Source organism: Muscardinus avellanarius, assembly GCF_963383645.1.
Source record: "Muscardinus avellanarius genome assembly, chromosome: 3".
NCBI lineage: Eukaryota > Metazoa > Chordata > Mammalia > Rodentia > Gliridae > Muscardinus > Muscardinus avellanarius.
In genome coordinates this window covers 76,754,160-76,781,359 of record NC_137788.1, presented here as the reverse complement: position 1 = coordinate 76,781,359, position 27,200 = coordinate 76,754,160, and the positions used below count along the sequence as shown (strand labels likewise).

General features: G+C 34.8%; 1 protein-coding gene across 1 annotated transcript; it reads right to left on the bottom strand.

Annotated features, from left to right (window-relative positions):
• Positions 1-5,105: 5,105 nt before the first annotated feature.
• Positions 5,106-27,200, bottom strand: LOC308261285 (calcium-activated chloride channel regulator 1-like; the record flags this gene model as incomplete). The annotated part of the gene is made up of 14 exons (XM_080693103.1): positions 5,106-5,446; positions 9,869-10,108; positions 10,659-10,829; positions 11,531-11,801; positions 12,100-12,324; positions 12,910-13,010; positions 15,787-15,964; positions 19,733-19,972; positions 21,116-21,343; positions 21,831-22,008; positions 24,207-24,327; positions 24,673-24,820; positions 25,552-25,692; positions 27,042-27,200. 14 exons carry the CDS (start codon positions 27,198-27,200, stop codon positions 5,106-5,108), a joined length of 2,742 nt encoding a protein of 913 aa, XP_080549229.1.

The window sequence follows — 27,200 nt, the reverse complement described above, 5'->3', positions numbered from 1 at the left end:
CCCAAGTACTAGGATTACAGGCATGAACCACAGCACCTAGATTGTAGAAGGTTTTAGTCCAGTGCTTGACACCTGACAATACTCAAGTTGGTTTTTCTTTTTTATGTTAAACACATCAGCTATTAGTCTTTTACTTAATAGAATGTTATTAGGTTTCCTTTAAAAATGTGTGTATTTTAAATCTTTTAAATGACTATAATCATTCCACTAGATGTCAGGCTAACCTCAAAAAATTAATTACTCTAAAATTAAAGCACTGAGTAGAATCCCATTGTTCTGTTGAGCTGTTAGATGATTCTCATATTGTAACTTAATGAAGGAAGAGAATATTTTTTATAGTTAAATTTGAAATTGAAATTGAAGATGCTCCACAATTGTATGTTGAGTATAGAGAACAAAATTCTCTAGTTTTCTAGAAGGTTATAGAGATTTTGGGTTTCTCATTAAAGACTTGAACTCTATCAAAATAAAATTTTATAAAATATAATAAAAGAATAGCAGCTCTAGATAGTTTATTAAGCACAAACTATATTCTGACTACTTTTCTAAATGCTTTAATGCTTTATCATATTTAGTCTTTATTAATGAGTTATGACAGTGGTTAAAAGTACTGCAATTAATAAAGCAATCCTGTGAGATAAATAATACCTTATTTTGAAAACTAGGGTTTAAAAAGGTTAAGTAGTTGTTCTTAAAACTCAAAAAGATAGCATAACTTGTCATAATTATTTATAAAAAGTAAATGTTTATTAAATCCAAACTTCTAAAAACACAGATGTTTCCATGAGAGACCTGTTAATATCCATGCCTCTTGGAAATCTGAATTTTTCTTATGAGATAGCTAATAAATGATGCTGGTTAGTGGAAGAGATTAGGATGGTCTGGGAAATAGCACAGGATTTAGAATTAGGCTTTGGTTTGCATCTCACCATTTATTAGCTTTAGTCTCATTTTGGGTAGGTTATTTCAAATCTCTTAGCCTCAGCTCTCTTATCATTAAGTGGGGATACAGCATAATGTCTGCTTTGCAGTACTGAAGTAAAGGTTAAATAAGAGAATATATGACAAGTGTCTACCAGTGACTGTCATATATTATAGTTCAGTAAATTTTGTTTTTATTATTGAGGCACTTTGTTATAAATGTCTATAGTTCAGTAAATCTTGTTTTTATTATTGAGACACTTTGCTATAAATGTCTCAATCTGAGAGCAGAAGATATTAATTTTATAAATAACATGACTTAAAAACCTTTCATATTCAGTTCACAATAGTTGAATACTGTGTTTACTGATTGCTGTGGTTTTAGGTGTCAGAGGCAAAATTTTCTTCTAGTGTATTTGATTTTGACTTACTGGTTGTCTTTGAGTTTACTACTGACTGTCTTAGTTTAGGTAGTAGGCTCCTATTTCTTTCATCTGTAATCTGTTCATAGAGCAGAGTACTTATGTAGTGGTAAGGTAAGTGTGGAGAGAGTCATCATACAGTCCTATGATTAAGTCTCAGTCTATCAGTGTGTTGGTCTTCTGGGGCTATGGCCTTTACAAGTGATTTTCAGCTTTTATTTTCCCCTTTAATGAGACAGGAATGCTAGAAGACCCTAGAGTTGAGTATTTTCCTCTTCCACAAGAAAGTGGAGAGATTAGAGTTGACTTTCTTCTTCCAAGATGGTTAGGTACTAACTCACTAACTAAATTCAGTTAGTTTTTTTTTTTTTTTTAAGGGCAAACTTAATTATTAAGGAGAACAGAATTATCTGGACATATTTCAAAATTGTTACTATTCTTTCTTCCTGCTACAAGCCTGACATTTCTCCAGTCCTCACTTGGAGAACCTGGTGAGACTCCTGGAAGTAAGTTTTGACTCTCAAGCTCATCCACAGTGAGTCATGTATACTTTACCTACTACTTCATTTACCTACTGGCATTGGACTCACTGGCAGGCTTTGTTCCTGTAAGCTGTGATTCTCTGCATTTGGCCGTCTCTCCAATTTTCTGGAAGCAGATGTAGTGTCACTTCAGTTGTCTGATTTAAGAATTGTTCATTTTTATTTATTTATTTATTTATTTATTTATTTTCATTTATTTGTTTTTTGGTGGTACTAGGGGTGGAACCCAGAGGCTTTCTACTTCCAGGCTATACTCTCAGACCTATTTTATACTTTTATTTGGAAACAGGGTCTCACTAAGTTTTTGAGAGCCTCACTAAGTAGCCGAGGCTGGCTTCAAACCTGCGCGATCCTCCTGTCTCAGCCTCCCAAGCATGGGGATTACAAGCGTGCGCCACCACGCCCAGCTAGAATTGTTGATTTTTAAGCTTAGCTTTTTTTCTTGCTGTAAAAATGAAAGTGTAAAGACTTCTAAGCCCTATATGCTAATCCTGTTTATTTTCACAACTGATCTTGTATCTAGTAATGTTTTAGAACTTACTAGTTTTAATTGTTGATTCTATTCATTTTATGTCATCTGCAAATAATTGCAGCTTTGCATATTCTCCCCAATTATACTTTTTATTCCTTTTTTCTAATTACATGAAATCTTACTTTTTCTAATGACTACTAAAGCTCTATAAATCATTCAGTATAGTGATAATCTAAAAAAGAATAAATTTACTATTTCCTAACTCTATAAGGCTTTCATAACCAATAATAATTTCTAATGGATTATAGACTCTTCTTTTAAGTAATTTACTTTCCTAGGAATTTAAAATTCTCTCTCTCTAGCCAGTTGTGGTAGTGTATGCTTATAATCCTACTACTTGGGAGCCTGAAACAGGAGGATGGCAGGTTCATGGCCTGCTCAGCAACTTAGTGAGGCTCTCTGTAACCTAGAGAGACCCTGTTTCAGAATAAAGAATAAAAAATAGGGCTGAGGTATAGCTTGGAGGTTCAATTCCTGGTACCTAAAAATCTCCAATATCATTTTCATATGTACTTGAAGATTTAATATACCTTTTTATTTTTAAATAATAAGAATTTGGATTCTAAGGTTAAAATATTAAGCTAATAGTGTTTGTTAAAGATTTAATTTTAATTGGAGAATAATGGTTGAATTATACTTTTTTGAGTGTTTTTAGATAATCATATAACATTTATTTATTTATTTATTTATTTATTTATTTATTTATTTATTTATTTATTTTTGGTGGTACTGGGGTTGGTAACCAGGGGCTTTTCTGCCTCCAGTCTATACTCCCAGACCTATTTTATACTTTATTTGGAAACAGGGTCTCACTAAGTTGCTGAGAGCCCCACTAAGTAGCTGAGGCTGGCTTCGACTGTGCAATCCTCCTGTCTCAGCCTCCTAAGCGCAGGGATTACAAGCATGTTCCACCATGCCCGGCTTAAACTTTTATTTTTAATCTGTAAATTTAGTAGAGCATAGTGTTTTTCTAATATTAAATTACTTTGGATTTCTGGGATCAATTCAATTTGGTCATGAAATAATATTACTTTTCATATATTCTTCTAGATTTGATTTGCTAATGTTTTGTGATTTTGTGTGTGTGTGTATGCTGGGGATTGAACACAGGGACATTCTACCTCTGATCTATATTCTACCACTATTTTATTTGGAAATAGGACATTCCTAAATTGCTGAGGCTTTCTTTGAACCTGTAATTCTCTAATCTCAGCCTCCTAAGTATTGGGTTTACAGGTGTGTGTCACCATGACTGGCATGCTTTATGACTTTATATGTCTTATTCCCTTTAGATAATCAAAATGTTTTTGAAATCTTGCCTATAAACAAAGAAATTCCCCCACTATAGCTTTTTTATTTTTGTTTTTGGTGGTACTGGGGTTCCTGGAAGCCCTTCTACCTCCGGGCTACACTCCCAAACCTATTTTTTATATATTTGTTTGGAAACAGGGTCTCTTAAGCCAGCGCGACTGGCTTCAACCCTGCGTGATCCTCTTGTCTCCACCACGCCCAGCCACTATAACTATTTTTGTCTCACAAAATCACACTAATACAATATTAATAGCTTAATTTAAATTTTATTAGACATCTTATACTTTTGAGGTTATATATAATTAATATTCTGAAACTGTGAATTGGTTCAATGTTAACAAGTGGGTAGTTTTAATTATATAAAATCCTCATAATTCCATGTGAACTTTATATATATATATACAAATACACATACATATATATTTATATATATATGAGTATTTTTGATATAATGAGATTAAATTTGAATTTCTTTTGAGAGTATAAAAGTATTTAGCTTACATAACAAATATTTATTGAATATCTGCTACATTTCAAGTACTTTTCTAGATGCCAAGAATATGACACTGGAAAAAAAAATCCTTTCCCTAATGGAGTATTTGGTAATACTCTTAGGACTTAGTGAAAGTCTCAAAATACAAATAGAACTTGAGTGTGGTATTTCATAATTTATATGAAAAAAATTATTTGTAGTAATTTCATGCCTAGGGCTTAAACTGTTATATACTGCTTTTACACAATGATATGAAAGCAAATTTGACCTCTTTACCACTTTAAGACATTTATTATTGGGAGGGAATTGGGCGAGAATTGGGTAGGGGTTAAATTAGTGATGTGTGCATGTATATACACACAAGTTTTTTACCCCAATATGATGTATGAATATAATGTACCAATAATAAAAAAAGACATTTATTATTGAAAATTTATCTTTATATAGTCCTTTTAGATTATAGTTTATGTAAGCATAAATTATTTATTCATAAGAAATTATTGAATATACATGATTCTACTATAAATTATTTGGCATTGTGTATATATATTTATAAATTGGCTTATATAAATGTTGATTTTGTTAATATACCAAGGGATTCTATAGCATACTCTGAAAAACTTTTTAAGAATCCTGCAAATACAAACATTTATCTTCTTTTTGTGAAATAATTAATGCATGGATTGTGCAAAGATAGGAAATATTCATTTTGATTTACATTTAGGAACTGAATTTGTATTAACTCAATTAAGAAATGCATGACTTTGTGCATTCACTTTTACAGTATAGAGTTTTATAGTAGACAATGAGTATTAGTTAATTCTAAATTAGTGCTTCCACATATGTGTGACATTGAATTTTATAGTTATAATACAATTTATAGTTTAAAATATGGGTAAAATTATAGCTAATCCAAAAACTGCCAAACTGATTGCAGAAATACTGGTGCCCAGAGCAGGGATGCTGGGTTCCTGTGGAGGAATAAATTTGATTGCTTGTGCAATGTTAGAAACCTCTGAAGTGAGATTCCCTTCGTGAATGGCTTGAATTGCAATGTAGAACTTAGTGCCATTTTCTATTTTAAAAGGTTCTGGTTGAAATTCAAAAATTTCTTTGGAGCCAGCTTCCTTAGGTATCAGACCAGCAGTATTCACTAAAGCAGCTTTGTCAAAATGTTCTTGGAGTTCCAGGAAACTTTTACTTATTCTTATGTTGTAGCTATTAGCTGAAAAACAAACAGATACTTCGTGTATATTAAAATCAGAGGGATGCCTTACTGCTACCAAACTACCTTATGTTTTTGCCTATTCATCTTCTTTATTTTAAAGAACAATATATAAATAATTTTTATTATAGTTATCTGATCAAAGAAAAATTTAATTCAATATCATATAGTAAAGACAAAATTAGTATCTAGATTTCTTTTTAGAAAAAGAACTGTAAAGAACTGAAAACACTTTCATTTTAATTAAGAAACATAATAATGTTTAAGTACAGTAAAGACATTCAATACCTTGCATATTATATTATTTCTTATTAAGTTAAAAGAAGGAAGATAAATAGGGAAACAGGGATAAGGATACAGAACAAAAGGAGCAGAGGCGAAATGTGCACTAATTAAATATGTGCTCACAAGCTAGGCAGACCTTGATTAGCATCCTAATTCTATTACTCTCTAGCTGTGTAACAAGGAAAAATGCATTTAACCTTTCTCTTCTATCGTTTTTAATCTGTAAAATAGAAATTTAGTCATTCTATTAATTCAACAAATATTTATTCAGTGCCTACTATTCTGGTGGTTAGAATTGTAAATGATAATGCATGGAAAATGTTTTGTACAATTTAATAAGTATTACATTGAAATGTTAGCTATTATAAATATTAAAGAAAGGAAGATGCCTACATGTTTCAATCCACACTGCTTTTAATTGTTGATATAAAAATACCTTTTTGCTTTCTGAAATATGAAGATAAAACATTTAAGGCTTTATTGATGTGAATACCTTGTTTATGCTTTTAGGAAATATTGAATATATTTCATATATGTTGAAAATAACTTTGATATAGTTTTATTTTAAGTTTAATCATCCTACTTACCATTTATTTTCTCCATAGAGCAGCCTTATCAATCCATTCTACCGTTTTTCATACATTGTGTTTCATTTAGGTGGATCTATCTATCAACATTTATTTATTTATTGGGGATTGAACTAGTAACATTCTACCTCTGAGCTATACCCCAGCCCTGGTTTTTATTTTTATTTTGAAATAGAGTCTCACTAGGTTGATTAGTGTTTCACTACTTGCTGAAGTTGTCCTCAAACTTGCGATCCTCCTGTCTCAGTCTCCCAAGTACTGGGATTAAAGGCATGTGCCATCATGTCTGGCTATCAACTCCTTTTCTTAATTCAAATATTCCATTGTGAAATTTTGCTTTCTTGACCTTGATCAGATTATTTGTTTCTTTATCTCTCTGAAATATTCTTCCTCCAGCACTCCCCAATTCTTACTTATGCTTCTAGGCTTAACAAAGGCTCAGCTTCTCATGAAGTCCTGTTCAAGTATTTAATCCACCTTGATTCTCTTCCATGAATTTCTATTACATGGAATGGGGTTTTCTAGATTCTTTTGTGGAGGTTAAATTTTTCATTCTGATGAGATCCTATTATTCTTGAGGGCAAAGTGTTTTTTTTTTTTTTAATTTCTTTTTGTCGTAAGATGGAGTCTCACTTTATTTGCCAGGCTGGACTATTGGGCTCATGTGATCCTCCCTGCCTCATCTTCCCATGTAGCTGGGATGATAGGAATGTGCCACCATGCCTGGCTTGAAGACTATTTTTTATACATATTTTGTATCATCAAGGTACCGATACTGTATTGTGCATGTGCTTGATCTTTTTAATTACTTCTTGGCCAAAAATACAGCTGTTAAATTGATTCCCCACATGATGCAATTAGAGAATCATAAAACATTAGAGTTATATTTATTTGTTTCTAGGTCATCTGGTCTAATTTGTGTATTTAACAAGTATGGAAATTATGTCACAGAAAATTTAAGTGCTTCAATTGAGATTATATAGATGTTAACTAATTCTTTAAGATACTGCAGCTACCATTTTTTTCATGTCTGAAGGTAACATTTGATGGTTACCATTACCTCTTCTTGCTTATCACAAAAAAAAATAGGAGATTAGATCCCATAAACTTAAGCACTTACAGTTATATACAGTGGTGCTCTTTCTTTCTCAGTTTCCATGAGTAATGCATTACCCCTGCTGTCATCATGCAGGACATTTATTAAGAACCCAAACTTATACTAAATTCAGTCTTTACTGAACTGAATTTAAAACTAAATTTTGGGTTAGTTAATTTCATTTGTGGCTTTTCAGTAGCACTATTGGTATTTCAAATTTTTTTTGATAAATACAATTTATCAAATTTTATTAAAATAAAAAATGTTAAAAAATTTTAAACATCCATTTGTTTAAAAATCATATCATGAGAAAATAATATATTTCAGAAGCTTTCACAATAAGGCTTTCAACACTGAAGTACATACAATCTCTTTGTGACTATTTTATGTTTTCTTTGGCTGTTGAAAGATTTTTCTTTGCACAGTAACAATGATGAAGAGAAATATAGATTTGAAAATGTAGAGTTAGAGGCTGGTCGTGGTGGTGCACGCCACTTCTAATCCCAGCACTTGGGAGTCTGAGACAGGAGGATCGCGCAGGTTTGAAACCAGCCTCAGCTACTTACTGAGGCTCTCAGCAACTTAGTGAGACCCTGTTTCCAAATAAAATATAAAATAGGTCTGGTGGTATAGCCCCGAGGTAGAAAGCCCCTGGGTTCCATCCCAGTACCACACACACATACACAAAAATGTATAGTTAGTGAAGATTGAAAAGTATCTTTTATTTTGAGAGTATACAGTAATGGGTTTATTGTCACTCAGGAAAGAGTAGTAAACATGTGGTGTTTTAGCACTGATAGATCTTAAAATATTATGTATATAGATATTACATATTGCGTTTACTTTCTCACCTTAAAGGGAAATAACAAGATTGGCTTTATTCCACAAGAATCATACTAGTCTACACAATACTAGAATATGGAAGGTATTCAATAAGTGCTGTTTGAATTCAGTTAAATTAAAAGCAAAGGTAAGCCGGGCGTGGTGGCGCACACTTGTAATCCCAGCATTCGGGAGGCTGAGACCTGGAGGATTGCAGTTTGCGGACAGAAGGCCTCAGCTACTTAGTGAGGCCTTCTGCAACTCAGTGAGACCCGGTTTCAAAATAAAGAATAAAAAATAGGGCAGAGGGTGTAGCTTGGAGGTCAAAAGCCCCTGGGTTCCATCCCCAGACCCGCAAAAAAAAAAAAAAAAAAAAAAAAAAAAAAAAAAAGCAAAGGTAGAAGCAATTTAAACTTAAAAATTAAGGCAATTTATTATTAGAAAGTTTGAACAAATGAGGTATTTGGGTCTTGAACTTTACTCAAACTCCATGGCCAAATCCCCCAAACTTGTGAGTTTCTTTGCATGTGAACATCTTTCTCTGGAACATCATCACTTAACTTTGCTAACTACTCTCACTCTTCAAGACTCAGGCCAGAGGCAGTCTCCCTGCAAAGTCTTTTAGAAAACATATCCTGTTACGGGAGGTTTGTAATGCATCTACGATCTGTAGTGTCAATCTGTGTTTGAAACAGCCTGCCTCTTAGTTCCTTGTGTGAAATTATCTACATTTGTGTCTTTTGTACTCAATCTACTGTTGAGAGTAGACATTGTTTCTAGGAACCTAAAAGTGTTTTAAAACTTGACAAAACATTAACAATTGAATAAAATTGTGCAAGCACAGAAATACTTAAAAAATCCATTTTCAGGGAAAAAAGATGCAACAGAAAGCTGTTAGCTCAATCTTTAAAGTATTTTTTATGAGCCAGGCATAGTGACACACGCTTGTAATCCCAGCATTTGGGAGGCTGAGACCAGAGGATCGCAGTTTGCAGACAGCCTCAGCTACTTAGTGAGCCCCTCCGCAACTCAGTGAAACCCTGTTTCAAAATAAAGAATAAAAAATTGGGAAGGGGGTGTAGCTCGGAGGTCAAATGCCTCTGGGTTCCATCCCCAGACCCCACACACAAAAAAAGAAAAAGTAATTTTAATGTGGTTCAAATTATGTGATGTAGCTTGGCAAAACAGGGTTTGACAAGACAGAATTACAAATAACTAGATATAACTTGGGCCAATTTGTTATCTCTTTGAGCTTCAGTTTTCCATCTGAAAATAAATGAATGATGGTTTATGGTAGATATCCCATAAATGTAATTTATAAATGGGATATCAAGAAATTCCTAGCAAAAAAGATGGGCGTGGTGACACACATTTGAAATCCCAGTACTTGGGAGGCTGAGACAGGAGGATCATGAGTTCTCCAATAGCCTCAGCTACTCAGTGAGGCCTTCTGCAACTTATTTAAACCTTGTTTCAAAATAAAGAATAAAAAATAGGGCTGGGGGTATAGCTCAGAGGTAGAATGCCCCTAGGTTCCATCCCCAGTACTGGAAAAAAAAAAAAGAAATCTCTAGCAAATTAAAGCCAATAGGATTTATTTTAGTATACTTTAAAACATAATATCAAACTTACCTTTTCCTTTATCGAGAACATTGCCAGGGGCAGTCCAAAAGAGTTGAATATTATCTCCTTTGACCTCAGCCTCAAGGTCTTCAATTTTACCAGGTAAGAACACATGAGTATGGGGACCAGTAGGAGGCACTCCTGATGCAGTAAATGACTCTCCAGAGGTTACTCTTTGGAACTCTTCCACTTGGGCTTCTGCCTCATTTACTTTGACTTCAGGTCTGGGTGGGTTCAGTGTAATTTTACCTACTCCCCAAAAAAGATGTATTTTTAACTTTTCATATTGTCCCAATGTCTATTCTTTATCTTGTAAACAATGTTGATTTTTGCAACTGTAGAGGGTTAATGTTGATTAATAGCAGATGTTGAAAAAATGTTGGCTTTTGTTGAACAAATAAAAAACTTGTTTTAATATCATTTTGAAACCGATGAGATATTACGCCAAGTTAAAACTACCTTTAACTCATCTTCACCTACTACTTGATTATAAATTCTTCAAGGACAAGGATTATATTTTATCCATTTTGTAGCTCCAGTATCTAGAACAGTGCTTGCACTGTAGGAGGTGCTCAGTAAGAATCTGTTTTCATTGTAAGTGAAATGAACTGAGTAGGATGTGAACAAAGCATATGGAAACATAGCCCACGCTAAGTCCACTAATACGAATAGGATCTTGAAATATATAGATGATTACATACTTGTATACTTGGGGTTTTCATAGTACATTATATTTTCAATGTTTTTCATTTGCATTTTATTTAAATAAGTGACACGTTTCTATTTTAATGCTACTCACCATTTTCAACATAGCCAGGTATATACAGAGCCTTGTTCTGTTGCTGTCTTAAACTTAGCTTTGCTGTGTTTTTTCTTGCTTGGGCATACACTTTTAAACTGTATCTGCCATTTCCACCATACTCTGTAAAATACCTTGAGTAGATGCCATCATTTTTGACAGTATCGGCACCTTGGTATTGAAACATAATAATTAGTCACCCAGCAAAGTAAAAATGATAATTGCAACCATTTATAGGTACTAGGGAAATCAGCACTTGGGGAGATGGTTTAGAACAAGGTGTTAAGTACATGAACTCTGGAATAAGACTGCTTTGGCTCAAAGCTTAGATGGCCACTTGAAAAAGTATAATTCGTGGTAGGCATTCAATTAATGTTAGATGTTATTATTTCATAAAAGAAGCTAATTAGAGCTGGGTATGATGGTGCATGCTTGTAATCCCAGTACTTGGGAGGCTGAGACAGGGGGGTTGCAGGTTCATAGCCACCCTTAGCTACTTAGTGAGACCTTGTTTCAAAATAAAGAATAAAAATTAGGGCTGGGAGTGTAGATCAGAGGTACAATGCCTCTGGGTTCAATCCCTAGCACCGCAATAAATAAATAAATAAATAAATAAATACTAAAAAAATATAGCTCAACAAAGCATATGCGAAACACTGAAACAGTGAAAACAGAGAACTTTATTCTTAAGTTCCAGTTAAGTATGTGTATGTCTGCTTTGCTGAGATAACTGTGTGAAAAGGTTTAAAGAATAATAATTAAATTAAATTCACTTTAAAATATGATTATATGCAGGAAACATTAACTTCTGAGTCATGGGAATCTATAGGCAGATTTTAGGTTCAGTGGAAGTTGATGTAGATTCTTATTACCTACGCCATTGTCCCTGAGCTCCAATGTTACTTGAGGTCCATCTTCAGTTTCTATAATAGCTGTTACATTGGCTCCAAGAACAGGCAAAAACCCTTGGCTGACCCGTGCATAAACAATCACTGGGCTAGGGTAGTGTGCTGTGTTTCGACTCATGTGAGCTGTTAAAATTAGTGGGAGTATAGTAGGACTTCTTGCTCGAGTCGTCACTGTCACCGTTAGCAACTGAGAGCTGGCATGTCTGTTTAGAAGGCTGTAAGTCCAACTGCCTGTCTGAAAATTAAAAAAAAAAAATCTTTTTGAGAGCTTTGGTAGTATTTTCCTAGTCTTTGGGGGTATAAGATTACTTAAGAAATCTAAATAGAGTAATAATAGTGATTTTTAGTATCTGATTTTACAAACTAGTAAATAGTGTGGATATGAATTCAGAACTACTCTATTTAACTTCTTTTTTTTAATGACAGATGACCTATCACTGTTCCAGTATTGCTAATGTATAAGATGTTGTCATTTTTTTTTTAACATAGGATTTGGTTAATAAAATATAATGAAAATAAAAGGATAGATCTACCTCTGCAGTGCCTGGTATGTGAAGACGGGCAGATTGAATATTTAGCTTATCTTCTTTGAAATCTGAGGTTCTATATTTTTTCCCTTTTGGATCTTGAAGAATAATTTCTGGCTTTTTCATTGTCCAGGTGATAACAAAGAAAGTATCATTTCCAATTGTACTGTCCACAGGCACAGTACCATTTATCCATTTCCTTCCTGTAATGTTTAAGGATTTACTTTCCAACTATTACATAGATAAAAACAAATAAAAACCCACAATTATTATTACATGTAGCAGAATTTCACAGTTTAGTCAAATAATAATTATTAAATCTAATAATAAATTAAATTATTATTTAATCTTAATAATTTATAAATTCATTTTTAAGATTTCAATTAAGGGGTAGTGTTATGGTTTAGATAGGAATATCCCCCAGAAAAGCTCATGTGTTGGCAATGCAGCAATGTTCAGAGGTGGGGCCTGGCTAGAGGAGGTGGCTCCCTGGAGGCTTCGCCTTGATTAGCTTTCATGGCTCCCTAGATTCAAACTCCAGCAACACACACACACACACACACACACACACACACACACACACACACACTTCAATTAGAACAATTAAGAATTAAAGACTTTTCCAAATAAAAAGATATATAAGTAAAAGAAGAGAAGAATCATGAGAAAAGGTAGGCTATAAAGTGTCATGAAAAATCAAGTTCAATAAAAATGCTTTTCGTCTGCATTTTGAAATAATTTTTTGCAAAGTAATAATTAGGATAATAGAAGTTTATTGTAACCATGAGAAAACAATAATTTTCTTAGTATACTGACCTGAAGAGCCTGTTGAGAGATGTTGCCACTTCTAGATGAAATTTTACTGAAAGCATCAATAAGGCCACTTATGTCTTTATTGGCATAGAAACGAAGTCCTCCTAAAATTGAGTTTTAAATAGTAAATTTATATTTGGTTTTGTGCTATCATAAATATACTTTAAAATAATTTTCTCGTTTTTTAAACTTACAAAAGATGAAGTTCCAAGATTGTTAATGAATTTTCGGTGTATCAGTATTTTAACTGTAATATCAGAATAACTATACCCTTACTCAAAATAAATGGGAATAAAGAAAAATACAAAGACTAGGCTAAGTTTTCTTGGTTTTATACTGATTAATCATCAAGTATATGCTATATTAGTAAAACTAGTGTAAGCAGTAAATAGTGTTATAAAAATGAATTTTTTGTATGGTACTGAGGACTCAGGGGCATTCTACCTTGGAGCTATACCCCCAGCCCTGTTTTTATGTTTTCTTTATTGAAACAGGGTCTTACTAAGTTGGAGAGGGCCTCACGAGGTTGCTGAGGCTAGCCGTGAACCTGTGATCCTCCTATCTCAACCTACCAAGTACTGGGATTAGAAGTGTGCACCACCATGCCTGGATTAAAAATGAAATTAAAGATAGTTTTTATGAACCAGTTATTTGTTTTTTAGGTGGCTCAAAAAACATGCCAGCAAAATTAGAGCATGACAGTTTAGAACAAAGTAAAAATTTATAAAGTGCTGAAAATAATATAGGAATTAAGGAAGAAAAAAATTACCTGTGTATGAGGATTTAGGAGAGAATAGATTGGAGAGAGAAAAAATGAACACAAACAACTACCACAAATATGACAATCAGCTGGACGTGGGTGGCGCACGCTTGTAATCCCAGGATTTGGGAGGCTGAGACAGGAGGATCACACAGGTTCGAAGCCAGCCTCAGCTACTTAGTCTCTCAGCCACTTAGTGAGACCCTGTTTCCAAATAAAAAATAGAAATAATCGCTGGAAGTACAGCCTGAAGGTAGAAGGCCCCTGGGTTCCATCCCTAGTACCACACACACAAAAAAATAAACAAAATATGATAGTCAATGCTTGTTTTGATTGTGTGTGGGACTGGGAATTGAACCCAGAGGCATTCTACCTCTTAGCTATACCCCACCCCTATTTTATTTTAATTTGAAATAGGGTCTCATGGCCGGGCGTGGTGGCGCACACTTGTAATCCCCGTGCTTGGGAGTCTGAGACAGGAGGATCGCGCAGGTTCAAAGCCAGCCTCAGGTACTTAGTGAGGCTCTCAGCAACTAGTGAGACCCTGTTTCCAAATAAAATATAAAAAAGGTCTGGGAGTATAGCCCGGAGGTAGAAAGCCTCTGGGTTCCACCCCCAGTACCACCAATAAATAAATAAATGAAATAGGGTCTCACTAAGTTACGGAGGACCTTGCTAAGTTGCTCAGGCTGACATTGAGCCTGTAATTATCCTATCTTATCCTCCCAAGTACTGGGATAACAGGCATGCTCCACCATGCCTAGCTTCAATGCATATTTACTGAACTAATAAATGACAGGGAGATTATTAATTTTAATGTTTTATTAATTAATATAGTAGAAAATTATTATTTTTTTACAGTACTGGGGATGGAATCGAGTGAGAGCCATTGTACCTCCGAACTATACCCCCAGCCCTAGTTTTTAGTTTTTTAATTTTTATTTTATTTATTTTGGTGGTACTGGGGGTGGAACCCAGAGGTTTTCTACCTCCGGGCTATACTCCCAGACCTTTTTTATATTTTATTTGGAAACAGGGTCTCACTAAGTTACTGAAAGCCTCACTAAGTAGTTGAGGCTGGCTTCAAACCCGTGCGATCCTCCTGTCTCAGCCTCCCAAGCGCAGGGAGGACAAGCGTGCGCCACCACGCCCGACTTAGTCTTTTATTGTGAAACAGGGTCTCACTGAGTTGCGAAGGGCCTCGCTAAGTGGCTGAGGCTGTCTGCGAACCGTGATCCTCCAGTATCTGCCTTTCTAATGCTGGGATTACAAGTGTGTGCCACCACACTCGGCTAGGATATTCTTTTTTTTATTTTGAACTTTTTATTAGTGCATTATAATAGCAGGATTCATTGTGAAGTTCTCATTCAGCTGGGAGATTACTGAAGTGGCCCAGGCAGGAGGTTGTGAGGGCTAGATTAGCAAGTAGTACCCTGGAGGACTAGAAAAAGGAGGAAATATGGAAATATTCCAAACTCAGAATTGGCAAGATTTGGTGAGGTGGAAGCAGAGTAGGATGATGAAAAGGAGTCTGAATTGGTAATAAGGACCCTAAGCATAGGCTTAAAAAATTATTTGTAGTCTCTAGGCTTCCATTTTCCCATCTATAAAATAGGGATGGCTATTTTTTTTTTTTCTTTAGGGTCGAACCCAGAGGCATTCTACCTCTGAACTGTTTTTTCTTTAATTTTGAAACGGGGTCTTCCTAAATTACTGAGGCTTCCCATAAACCTGTGGTTCTCCTATCTCACTCTCCCAAGTACTGTATTACACGCATGTACCACCATGCCTTGCTTAATGTCTAAATTTTTACTGTGAGATTAAACAGTATTTTGGAATTGACCAATACTTTTGGACTTGCAATTGAGTAACTATGCAAAAATTGCCAGAAAGCGGGTGAGGAATGAACACAGATAGTTAATATTGAGTAATTTGAGAAGAGGCTGTATATGAAGAAAAAAAAGGATTAGGAAGAATTTAAATTGAGTACAAGGAAGGGGGAAAGATTAATTTTAATACAGGAAATTCTTGAGCAGCATTATCAGTTATGGAGAAAGAGCCTCTGGAACAGGAGAGACTAGAAGTTTATTTTCTATCCAAACTATATTCCCAAGACTTACCTGTCATATCTGACAGGGTCTCCAGTTCTTTGGCAGCAGAAGGTCCCAGAGCGATGGTGTGGATGATTGCACCACTTTGTTTAACTTCCTTAAAGCACGAGCTTATTTTGTCATCTTCCCCGTCTGTTAGCAATATGATTTCAGAACCAGAAGTGCTCTGGCCACTGTGAGTAATTACCTGATAGTGAAAATCTGGGTTATTGATTGCATAATGTCATTTCTGAATAAATCTAAGAATAAGCCTGTTTTTTATAGTCTAGGAGAAGGCTTTTGTCTTATGCCTCAGAGTAAACAAAAAGAAACTCTATATTATCATTCTAGGCTGAGCTGGCATATAGAAATGAGTGTAGTATAGTGGCTTTCAAAGATAGTCTTAACCTGTTTAGTCCCCCCCATACATATTCTTGCTACCCAAGAAAGATACTTAACACTTAGAATAAATTCCTGGTACATGGTAACATTAGCTGCTGCTGTTATTATCATTCCAGGAGATACTTGGGGTAGAGGCAAGTGACACAAGCAATTCTGGAACACTAGAGGAAATAGCATTTGTGAAACTGTTACCAAATGTAGGTGTGCAAGTTAAGTGATACAGTATTTACCTTTTTTTTTTTTTTGGCAAATCTGGGGATGGAACCCAAGGGCATTCGACCTCTGAGCTACATCCCCTGCCTATTTTTTTTTTATTCTTTATTTTATTTTATTTTATTTTATTTTGTGGTACTGGGGGTGGAACCCAGGGGAATTATACCTCTGAGCTACACCCCCAGCCCTATTTTATATTCTTTATTTTGAAACAGAGTCTTACTATGTTATGGAGGGCCTCACTAAGTAGGTGAGGCTGGCTGTAAATCTGCGATCCTCCTGACTCAGACTCCCAAGTACTGGGATTATAAGCATGTACCACCACGCCCGGCTAGTATTTGCCTTTTTAATGCATTTTATTTGGCCATTGCTATAGAATCTTAAGATTTTCCAGAAAAAATAACTTTTGATCCTCTATGAAAAAGAAAGTTAATACATTTATTGTTGATTAAATTTTTTATCTTTTACTGATTTTTGCTACCAAGAACTTTGGTGTTAGACAACTGGAGAGTAAATTCCATCTCTGCCATTTGTTTAATAGAATAACTAGTACTTAGTCTTTCTCAAACTTTCTCTCTCTCTCTCTCTCTCTCTCTCTCTCTCTCTCTCTCTCTCTCTCTCCTCCCCCCCATCTCTAGATAGCTTAGTATGAAAATTACGTTTATGGACTCTGGAGTTCAACTGGGTTTTTAATCCTGTATCTGGCAATTATTGACTGCATGACCTTGAGAAAAAATTTACTCAAAATTCCAGTTTCTGTATGCAAAGATGGGCATAATAATACTACCCAACTCTCAGAATATTAGCAAGAAGCCGGGCGTGGTGGCGCATGCTTGTAATCCCCGCGCTTGGGAGGCGGAGACAGGAGGATCAAGCAGGTTCGAAGCCAGTCGCGCGCGCTGGTTTAGGAGACCCTGTTTCCAAATAAAAATGTAAAAATAGGTCTGGGAGTGTAGCCCAGAGGTAGAAGGGCTTCCAGGAACCCCAGTACCACCACCAAAAAAAAAAAAAAGAATATTAGCAAGATTATAGAATCATGCATGTAGAACAAACCTATGTCATTTTCAGGAAAATGTATGAAACTAGAGAATATTATGCTGAGATCAGCCAGTCTCAGAAAGTCAAGGGTCATGTGTTTTATCTAATATATTAAAACTAGTAAAAAAAAAAAGGGAAATAAAAGAGACTTCAGATTATGAACAGAGAGACCAGTAGAATAGTGGAAGGGGACTCAGGGAGAGAGAAGGAGAGAAGGGAAAGGAAAATTAATGGAGGAAGCAGTTCAAATAATGCTACGTTTATATATGAAGGTATTAATACCAGTGTCACCAACATGTAAGGGGCAGCAGGGGCAGCAGGGTGGGATGGGAATATACCAAGTGCTATGTACATGTGTGAGTGTATTGCTTGAACTTTACCATGATATAAAACTACAATGTACCAATTAAAAATATTTTAAAAATCATGCATGTGAAGCACTAAACATAGGTAATAATAAAGCATATAGTCAACAAATTTAGCTATTGTTGTGATTTTGTAAGTGCTTATGTAGTGATATGGTTTCATTATGCAAGTAATTAAGAAGTTTTTTAAAATTTTGAATGTGACTTGATATAATCGATTCAGCATTAGACTTTGTGGCCAAAATATCATAAGATATAAAAATATAATGGGAAGAGAATGGGGTGGGAATTGGGTAGGGGCTAAATGGGTGATGTGTACATGTATTTCCACACAAGTTTTTTTACCCCATTATGATGTATGAATGCAATGCACCAATAAAAAAATTTTAAAAAGAGGGAAATCTTATGAAAATAGAAAGGAAACCAATAAAACAGAAAAAAGTGATGGGGGGACAGAGTAGATGGGAGGAAAAGGGGAGAAACTGGGAAATAAAATCAATGTGTGTTGCTGGGCGTGGTGGCGCACGCTTGTAATCCCCGCACTTGGGAGGCTGACAGGAGGATTGCACGGGTTCGAAGCCAGCCTCAGCTACTTAGTGAGGCTCTCAGCAACCTAGTGAGACCCTGTTTCCAAATAAAATATAAAAAAGGTCTGGGAGTATAACCCGGAGGTAGAAAGCCTCTGGGTTCCACCCCCAGTACCACCAAAAAAAAAAATCAATGTATGTTACATGCATGTATGAATATGCCACAGTGAAACCCACTATTCTGTATAATATGCACCAATAAAATGGATGTGTATTTGCTTCTAAAATATAAATAAAAACACTAATATGTACCAACATTTTTATATATTTTCAATATCCAGTACTTGTCATATTTTAACAGTGAATAGACATATTGTAAGAATTATGATAGTTAACATAATAGGGAGCCTTTCTTAATTACCTTTTTACATAATTCCCACATTAAATGAGATAGTTACTATTACTACCCGCATTATCTGGGTTGAGGAAACATACTTTCTGAGTTGAGTTACAGGCTCAAAATCATTTAGCTAATAAGTAATGAAGCCAGGATCCCAGGCTTCTTAAAGCAATGTACTTTATGACAAATAGATACATAAGGAGAATTAAGAGTTGGAATTACTTAGCGACTTGGATGAGAGGAGCAGTGAGCACTTTAACTGAGATAAGGAGAGGATCGATGAAAGTAGTTTACTGTTTTTGTGACTTAAAACATGACTATAAATATGCTCAAGTAGAAACTAACTTAGGTTGGAAGAAATCCAAATAAATACTGGAGGCAGTTGGATATAGTACTCAAAAATTGCTCTTAATTTTTTGAGTTCATAATTTTTATTTTACTTAACTTTTACCTATAGTCATTGGATTTGGTCCCATACTGCTTGTGCACCTACATTTATCTTTATGATTGTGTGTGTGTGTGTGTGTGTGTGTGTGTGTGTGTGTGTTACTGGAGACTGAACCCAGGGGTGTCCTACTTCTGAGCTAGACCTCAAACCCTATTTTATTTTTGTTTTGAAAAAGAGTTTCACTAAATTGCTAAAGCTGGCCTTGAACCTGTGATTCTCCTGTTTTAGCCTCCGAAGTACTCATAGAAATTCAGACTGTGGGAAGGCCATAGAAATGGGGAGCTACTCAATAAGATCAGGATCACTACGCGCCTAATAAATTTTTCTCCTGTATTTATCTACTCCCAAATACTACTTAATACTCAGGAGTACCTCAGTGGAACAACCGGATGCAGAGAGGCTCTTGCTGTAAATACAACAAATAGCAGGAAAGGCTACTCTTTTCTTCTCATAAATGATCTGCCTTGATCAGGTCAGGATATTATTAAATGTGGATAAACTCATGACCCTTGCTCAAAGGTAAATGGACAAAATTAAAAGTAACAGAAAGTGGTAAATGATATTAAATTAAGAAAAAAATTACCTGGAATCCTTCTTTGAGACCACTGCAAATTGAAGTTCCACCATCAGCTCTCTGAGGCAGGTTTGCAGTGATTTCCATATAAGCACTATCATTAGTTATTCTTGTTAGATAATTTTGGATTTTGGCAGTACTATCAAATGTGACCATTCCAACTATAGATCCCTTTTCAATAATTTGAATTAAGTACAATTCTGCTGCTTGATTCATTCGAACAAGACGAGTTATGTGAAGATCGTCCTCCTATAAGAAAAAAAAAATGAATAACTGAATCCCTTCACATTTTGACAGATTAATAAAAGACAAAGTTGTTCATGGGCCATAGGCCAAGATAATAGTCAAAATATGTATGTTTGAATTTAATAGCTATAAACTCAGGAATGTCTTCTAGGGAAATAATTTAAAAATGCATATGATGCTGTTCATTGTTATACATTTTTAATAGCAAGTTGAAAATCTTCGTAAGTTTAATAATATAGAATTGTATGACTAAATTTATGTACATGTGACACAACTGTTAAAAGTTATGTCATGTCCGCTGGGCGTGGTGGCGCACGCTTGTAATCCCCGCGCTTGGGAGGCTGAGACAGGAGGATCGCACATGTTCGAAGCCAGCCTCAGCTACTTAGTGAGGCTCTCAGCAACTTAGTGAGACCCTTGTTTCCAAATAAAATATAAAAAAGGTCTGGAAGGACAGCCCGGAGGTAGAAAGCCTCTGGTTCCACCCCCAGTACCACCAAAAAAAAAAAAAAATTATGTCATGTCCAGTAGTATTGGTGCATCCCTTGTCATCCTAGTACTTGGAAGGCTGAAACAGAATTTCAGGTTCAAGGACAGCCTCAGCAATGTAGTGAGACTCTCAACAACTTTGAGAGACTCAGTTTCAAACAAAAAATAAAATGGGCTAAGAGTGTAGCCCCAAAATAGATTGCCTATGGGTTCAATTTCTAATACTACACACACACACACACACACACACACACACACACACACACACAAATATTATTTTATGAAAGCATTTTTTAACATGGGGAGTGTTTAAAGTATTTTATGTAAAAACAGATTAGAAAAATATTACATAAAATATTACATTTTGAAGAGAAACATAACAAAAATAAAAGCTGGAATAACATTCAGTGGTGTTATGGACAATTTTTATTTTTTTGATAATTTTTTGGTTAGAACTAAAAGTTAAGGGATAAAAATGATCAGTAGTCTACTGACCATAATATTATGATTATTTTATTTTAGCATATTATCTACTAGTATTAATACATAAAATCATTGTGCCAAAGTTTATTAGAACATAAATATCTGCATGTATGTTAACTCAATAGAACTAAACCTACACTTAATTTAAGAGAGTTAGCAGAAAAACTGTCTTACGCTAGCCATGCTTCCAGATTTATCAAGTACCAAACAGACTACTCGCTGTTTGGATTTAAGCAATGAAAATGTAGGACGAGGTGGTTGATTTGTTCCTGTCATGGGAGATGCATTCTGAAAATCTTCAGAGTCCTTGATTACGTCCCATGTGCTTCTATGATTGCACATTTTATTTTGTAGGTTTGGAGCTTCTTGGTTGTGTGTTTTTTCTGTGCAAAATTCAGTCACCTGGAAAAAATCAATTATAATACCATATTGCAATAACTTATTGAGGCATTACCTTCCTTTCCAAATATATAGCTAGCTGCTATATATCCTTCACAGATTTTATCTCTTGACAATTAAAAATTACTTTCTAATCAAATATTATGACATCCATTTTGCATACTTAAAGGAGAACTTGAAGGTAAAGCCATCAACATGTGCTGGTAAAGTACTTTGGTGATTCTTTTAGTTATAGGTAGGGAGAATGGTGGCAGCTTGTATGACTGCTTAAGGAGGCTTCTACTTTCAGTTCTAGACTTTTGAGAAGCTCAAGTCTTAAGTTTAAGGAAAAAGAGACAGGGTTTATTTATGATCATTACTAGCTGTCCAATTAATTGCCTGAGTAATTTCCTTCTCTTCTATAGTTATGCATAATTTTAGAGTAGAAAAACCAACTTCTTTAATTTTTTTAACATATTCCTTTGTGAGACTGGAAATGGAATGTACTTACAGAGTCGAGGTTTTGCATGAACATGATGGAGTCCCTTGCAGTCTGGGATTTCTGTGGGAAAAATGTACATTTTGCTTCATACAGCCCCGTCTGTGAGTCACGTTTGCATGGCCTTGTTATACAGCTGTCTCCCTTGCAATTGACAACCACATTCTCACCAGTAATGTGAGTGGAACATCTATGATGCAAGAGATCACATTTATATAAGGGAAGGAAAATCAGGAATAAAAACCAACATTCTAAAATCTTTCTCTCAGTGACAACTGCTACAGATGACGTATTAAATGTTCCATTTTGACAAAAGTAGGCATTATATTCTACTCTTTTTACCTTAGATTTTAAAATTGTTTAAGTTTCCATGTATGGTATATATAGTTTTATATTTATAGCAATTTGCATTTTATATTTTGAGAACCAAAAGAGGTAGAAATGAAAATAGGTCATGCATAGGAATGCTTGTACATTCAAAACATTTGCTGTTCATAATGAAGATAATTGGCAATGCCCTGGAAAGACGAGAGAGAGAGAGAGAGAGAGAGAGAGAGAGAGAGAGAGAGAGAGAGAGAGAGAGATAGATGAGAATGAATGAGAATGAATGTGTGAAATGGTTAATGCAGTATTTCCTCCCATTTTGTGTTATATTAAACTCTCTGACATCATTATATTTTAATAAATCTGTATTGCAAGTATTAAGGGAGATATGAGTAATCTTTTAAGAGTGTTATCTTCTGGGCATGGTGGTGCACGCTTGCAATCTCAGCATTTGGGAGGCTGAAACAGGAGGATGGCAGTTCGAGGACAGCTTCAGATACTTAGTGAGGCCCTTTGCAACTCAGTGAGACCCTGTTTCAAAATAAAGAATAAAAAAATAGGACTGGGGGTATATCTCAGAGGTAGAATGCCCCTCAGTTCTATCCCCAGGAACACACACACACACACACACACACACACACACACACACACACACAGAATGTTAGCTTTAAGAGTTAGACTGATAGTTAATCTTAAACATGATGAGACTTCATTGCCTTAAAATTTCTGGGACAAATAGGAGCTCAATAATGTTGTTTTACATATTTAATTTTACTAATATATATCTTTATGGCTGATTATAAGGAAGCAGTTGTTTTTATTAATCTATGAAAAATCTACTGTTTGATACATTCTTTGTTTAACTTTGACTTTATGGCAGACCCAAGGCCAGGGGATTAAAAAAGTCCTTAAGGATCTTGAAGTCTAGTGGAGAAAATAAAAATTACATGGACAGTTATGACTCTGTGATATAGTGTAAGATAAACCCACACCTATTGCTGTGAAAGCTCTCCTAAATGCATCTCACCTCACATAAAAGTAGAGGAAAGAAATTTAGAAGGGTATGTAAAAGATAAACAGATATTGTTTAGGCAAAGGAGGAGTTCCATGAGATGAGAGTGGGAGGAATGAGTATCCTGGGCAGAGATCTCAGTCTGTGTGAAAGACCCCAGAAAGTGTAGTGGAGAACCGGCAAACAACGGAAAGGAGGGAGGGGTGTTTTTCTAGCACTCTTTTATCATCTACTACCTTTTTGTTCAAAGACTTATTTCTTTAATACATCGATTTCTTCAGTACCCTTTAAATGCTCTATGTGTTTGGCATTTTTAACTTAAAGGTTTAAACATTTCACCTATTCATGAATAGGTTTTGTCTATATCTACCCAGAAATAAATTTCTTTTAAAAATCAATGTACTCTCTTACCCTTATAAGAAATACCATTTTTCCTCAAACAAAAGAAACATAAAACTATCATTTTAACTGATTTCTGCATTAACAGGTTCACGTTAAAAATTATGAATTGAGTGGAACAAAAACATAAATGGGACTGAACTGCAGTTCTGTGATATCTTTTTTTTTTTTTTTTCTCTTTTGCGGTACTGGGGATGGAACTCAGGGGAATTCTATCTCCAAGCTGCACTCCCAGCCCTATTTTTTATTCTTTATTTTGAAACAGGGTCTGAGTTGCAAAGAGCCTCACTAAATAGCTGAGGCTGTCCGTGAACTGTGATCCTTCAGGTTCAGCCTCCTGAATACTGAGATTACAAACCTGCACCACCACGCATGGCTAGTTCTGTGAAATCTTGATGTTTGGCTTTTCCTTTCTTTTCTTCCAATAACATATATTAGTATAGTTTCTGTGAATGCTGAAATAGTTTCACTTCCTAATTGGTCTTGAGTCCAAGGAAAATCCCCAGAATTAATTGGATGCATATGAAATGGTGCAGGTTGAATGTTGTAATTAAGTGTGTCTACAGCCAGCCACTTGAGATAGCCTTTGTTTGCCTATAGAAAATTGAAGAATCATAAATATTTTAAACTAAATTTGTTCAATACAATGATACCTTGTTGCTTCAATCTGGAAAGAGTTTGATTTCTTTTTGGGAATGTAGAATGGCCGGTCCATGTTGTACTCATCAAATACTCCCCACCGAAGATGGGCCCACTCATGGACAAATACTCTGCCTAAGAAATAATATTGCCACTTATAAATGTATAGTTCCAATATTTTTATACAGTTTTCTTATATTTTAAATCTCTGCCCCATCTCTCAACTTAAGTCACTCTAGAAATTTTACATTTTTCATTAGGTCAAACAATTTGAAATGAATTAATGTCAATAAATAACTCACTTTATTATTAAACTCATACACACAAAGAAACTGTTTAATTATAACTAGCATATTTTCAAACAAAGATATTACTCAATACAAGTTTTTCTCTTTTAAATCTTTAAAAATACTATCAATCATAGTGTTATTTTTTTTTCCATTGGAAATAAGAACAGAAATATAAAAGAGATATCCAAACCTCGGGGCCCGTAGATAGGCAAGTTATTAGTCAACAGGAAGTTGGGAGTAAAATGTATATATTGTGCTTTGTCTCCACATTGTCCATACTGAAGTGTGTAGGGGTCATTTCCGTATCTCGGATGAGGCTCAGCGACAATAACATCTGCCTAGAATAGCAGAGCCAGCAATATACCATGTTATGTATAACTATGATGGACCAGTAAAAAATAAACAGAAAGCAGAGCAAAGAAGAACAAATTCCCACAGCAATAGAAACAAGTTTTATTATTATTTTTTAATTGTACTGGGGATGGAATCCAGGGACATTCTACCTCTGAGCTATACCCCCAGACCTATTTTTATTTTATTCTTTATTTTGAAACAGATTCTCACTAAGTTGCTGCGGGCCTCACAAGTTGCAGAGACTGGCCAAGAACTCGAGATTCTCCTGTCTTAACCTCCCAAGTACTGAGAAGACAAGCATGTGTCACCATGCCTGCCCCAAATATTTTTTTTTTTAATAATTTTTATCAAGCCGGGCATGGTGGCGCATGCTTGTCTTCTCAGCTTGGGAGGCTGAGACAGGAGGATCGCACAGGTTTGAAGCCAGCCTCAGCTACTTAGTGAGGCTCTCAGCAACTTAGTGAGACCCTGTTTCCAAATAAAATATAAAATAGGTCTGGAAGTATAGTCCGGAGGTAGAAAGCCTCTGGGTTCCACCCCTAGTACCACCAAAAAAAAAAAAATAAATAAATAAAAATAAAATAAAATAAAATAAAATAAAAAATAAAATAATTTTTATCTACATTAAGAGTAGTTATATTAGAAACTTAAGTAATTATCAACTCTATAATTAAAAAAAACACAGGAAGTAGTTTAGAAGGATAAAATAGCCTACCTGGTCATATGATTCTTGTTTTGGCGTTAAGTACTCAGATTTTGACTTCCAGGTCATTGGAATTAAGATGCTTACATTTCTGAAATAAACTCTTCGTTTGGTGGCATGAAACAGGTAAGCAGAAGCTTCAGTTACCATTTCCTGATAAAATTAAAAGGATCTTTCACAGTGAAATGAGCATAAACACACACACACACACACACACACAAACACACACACATCCATCTATCTATTCATCCATCCATCCATCCATCCATCCATCCATCCATCCAAATGGATTCTTTTTTTCCCAGAGTTTGCAAAGACTCATCAAAAATAGATTGAATTTTATTATATCTCTTCACTCTGTAAATTTATTTTCATATGCCTCACAAGTCAACCCACTGTTTTTTTATTAACCTGTTTATACCTGCAATGAGCATTGTGAGTTAGAGATGGGAATAAGGGTGCTGGTGAGATACAAAGGCAATTAAGACTGGAAGCATGTTGACAAGTTGCTTATGTGATCAGAAAAGTTTTACCAAACAGTAATAATAAAATTTTCCTAACCTAAGACACTCTAAAAATTGACACTTTGTATTACGGCAAAAAAGTTTAAATGGCCGGGCGTGGTGGCGCACGCTTGTAATCCCCGTGCTTGGGAGGCAGAGACAGGAGGATCGCGCAGGTTCAAAGCCAGCCTCGCGCTGGCTTAAGAGACCCTGTTTCCAAATAAAAATTATATAAAATAGGTCTGGGAGTGTAGCCCAGAAGTAGCAGGGTTTCCAGGAACCCCAGTACCACCAAAAAAAAAAAAAAAAAGTTTAAATGGGTTAATGCCAATGAATGACTCATTATTTTAATTGAGTCTGACTGGCTTCATATCTGTTTTGCCACTTATTTTATGACTGCTCACATGACTTAATTTTCTCATTTATACAAATAATCTTTATTCTTGACCACCTCAGAGGAATCAAAAGATCAAAGAAGATATCAGACATTAAAGCATTATAAATAAAATGTCTTTATTATATGAATACAAATAAAATCAGGACAATAAATCAATTTTTAAAATATATATTTTAAGATAAGATATATTCAATTTTAAGTCTTTCAGAGTTGAACAATTATGAACACCTGGAAAAATGTATAAGATAATGAACCTCTTGGGATTGAATATAGATTCATTATTTAATTGTAATAAAAGTAACTTTATTAAGATAAAATATGAGAACAGTTCTTCACTTGCTTTAAAGTCTTTTTTGTGCTTAGCTAGTTGAAAATATTAGTAGTTCAGTCTTTTAATAATTCATTAAAGGAATGGCTACTGTTAATGTATAATAAAAACAATTAAGCAGGTATTACTCTTGACAATTTAAATAAATATCACATAAATGATGAATAATAGCAAAGCAACTTTGGGAAGTAATAACTGTGTGAGTGTTCTGTATGTATCTAGGTAAAGATAATTATTGAATCAAACAAAAATGAATAACAAAATATTCTCTTACCTTTAGGTTTTGAATGAGCCTTTCATCTTCTGCTACACTGGGATTAATTGCAATGACAATGCCATCATATCCATTATTATTCAAATTTACCATTGAGTTTTTTACCTTAGGTAAAACATGCAACACTAAGAACAGAACAACCTTCAGCCTGAACAGCAT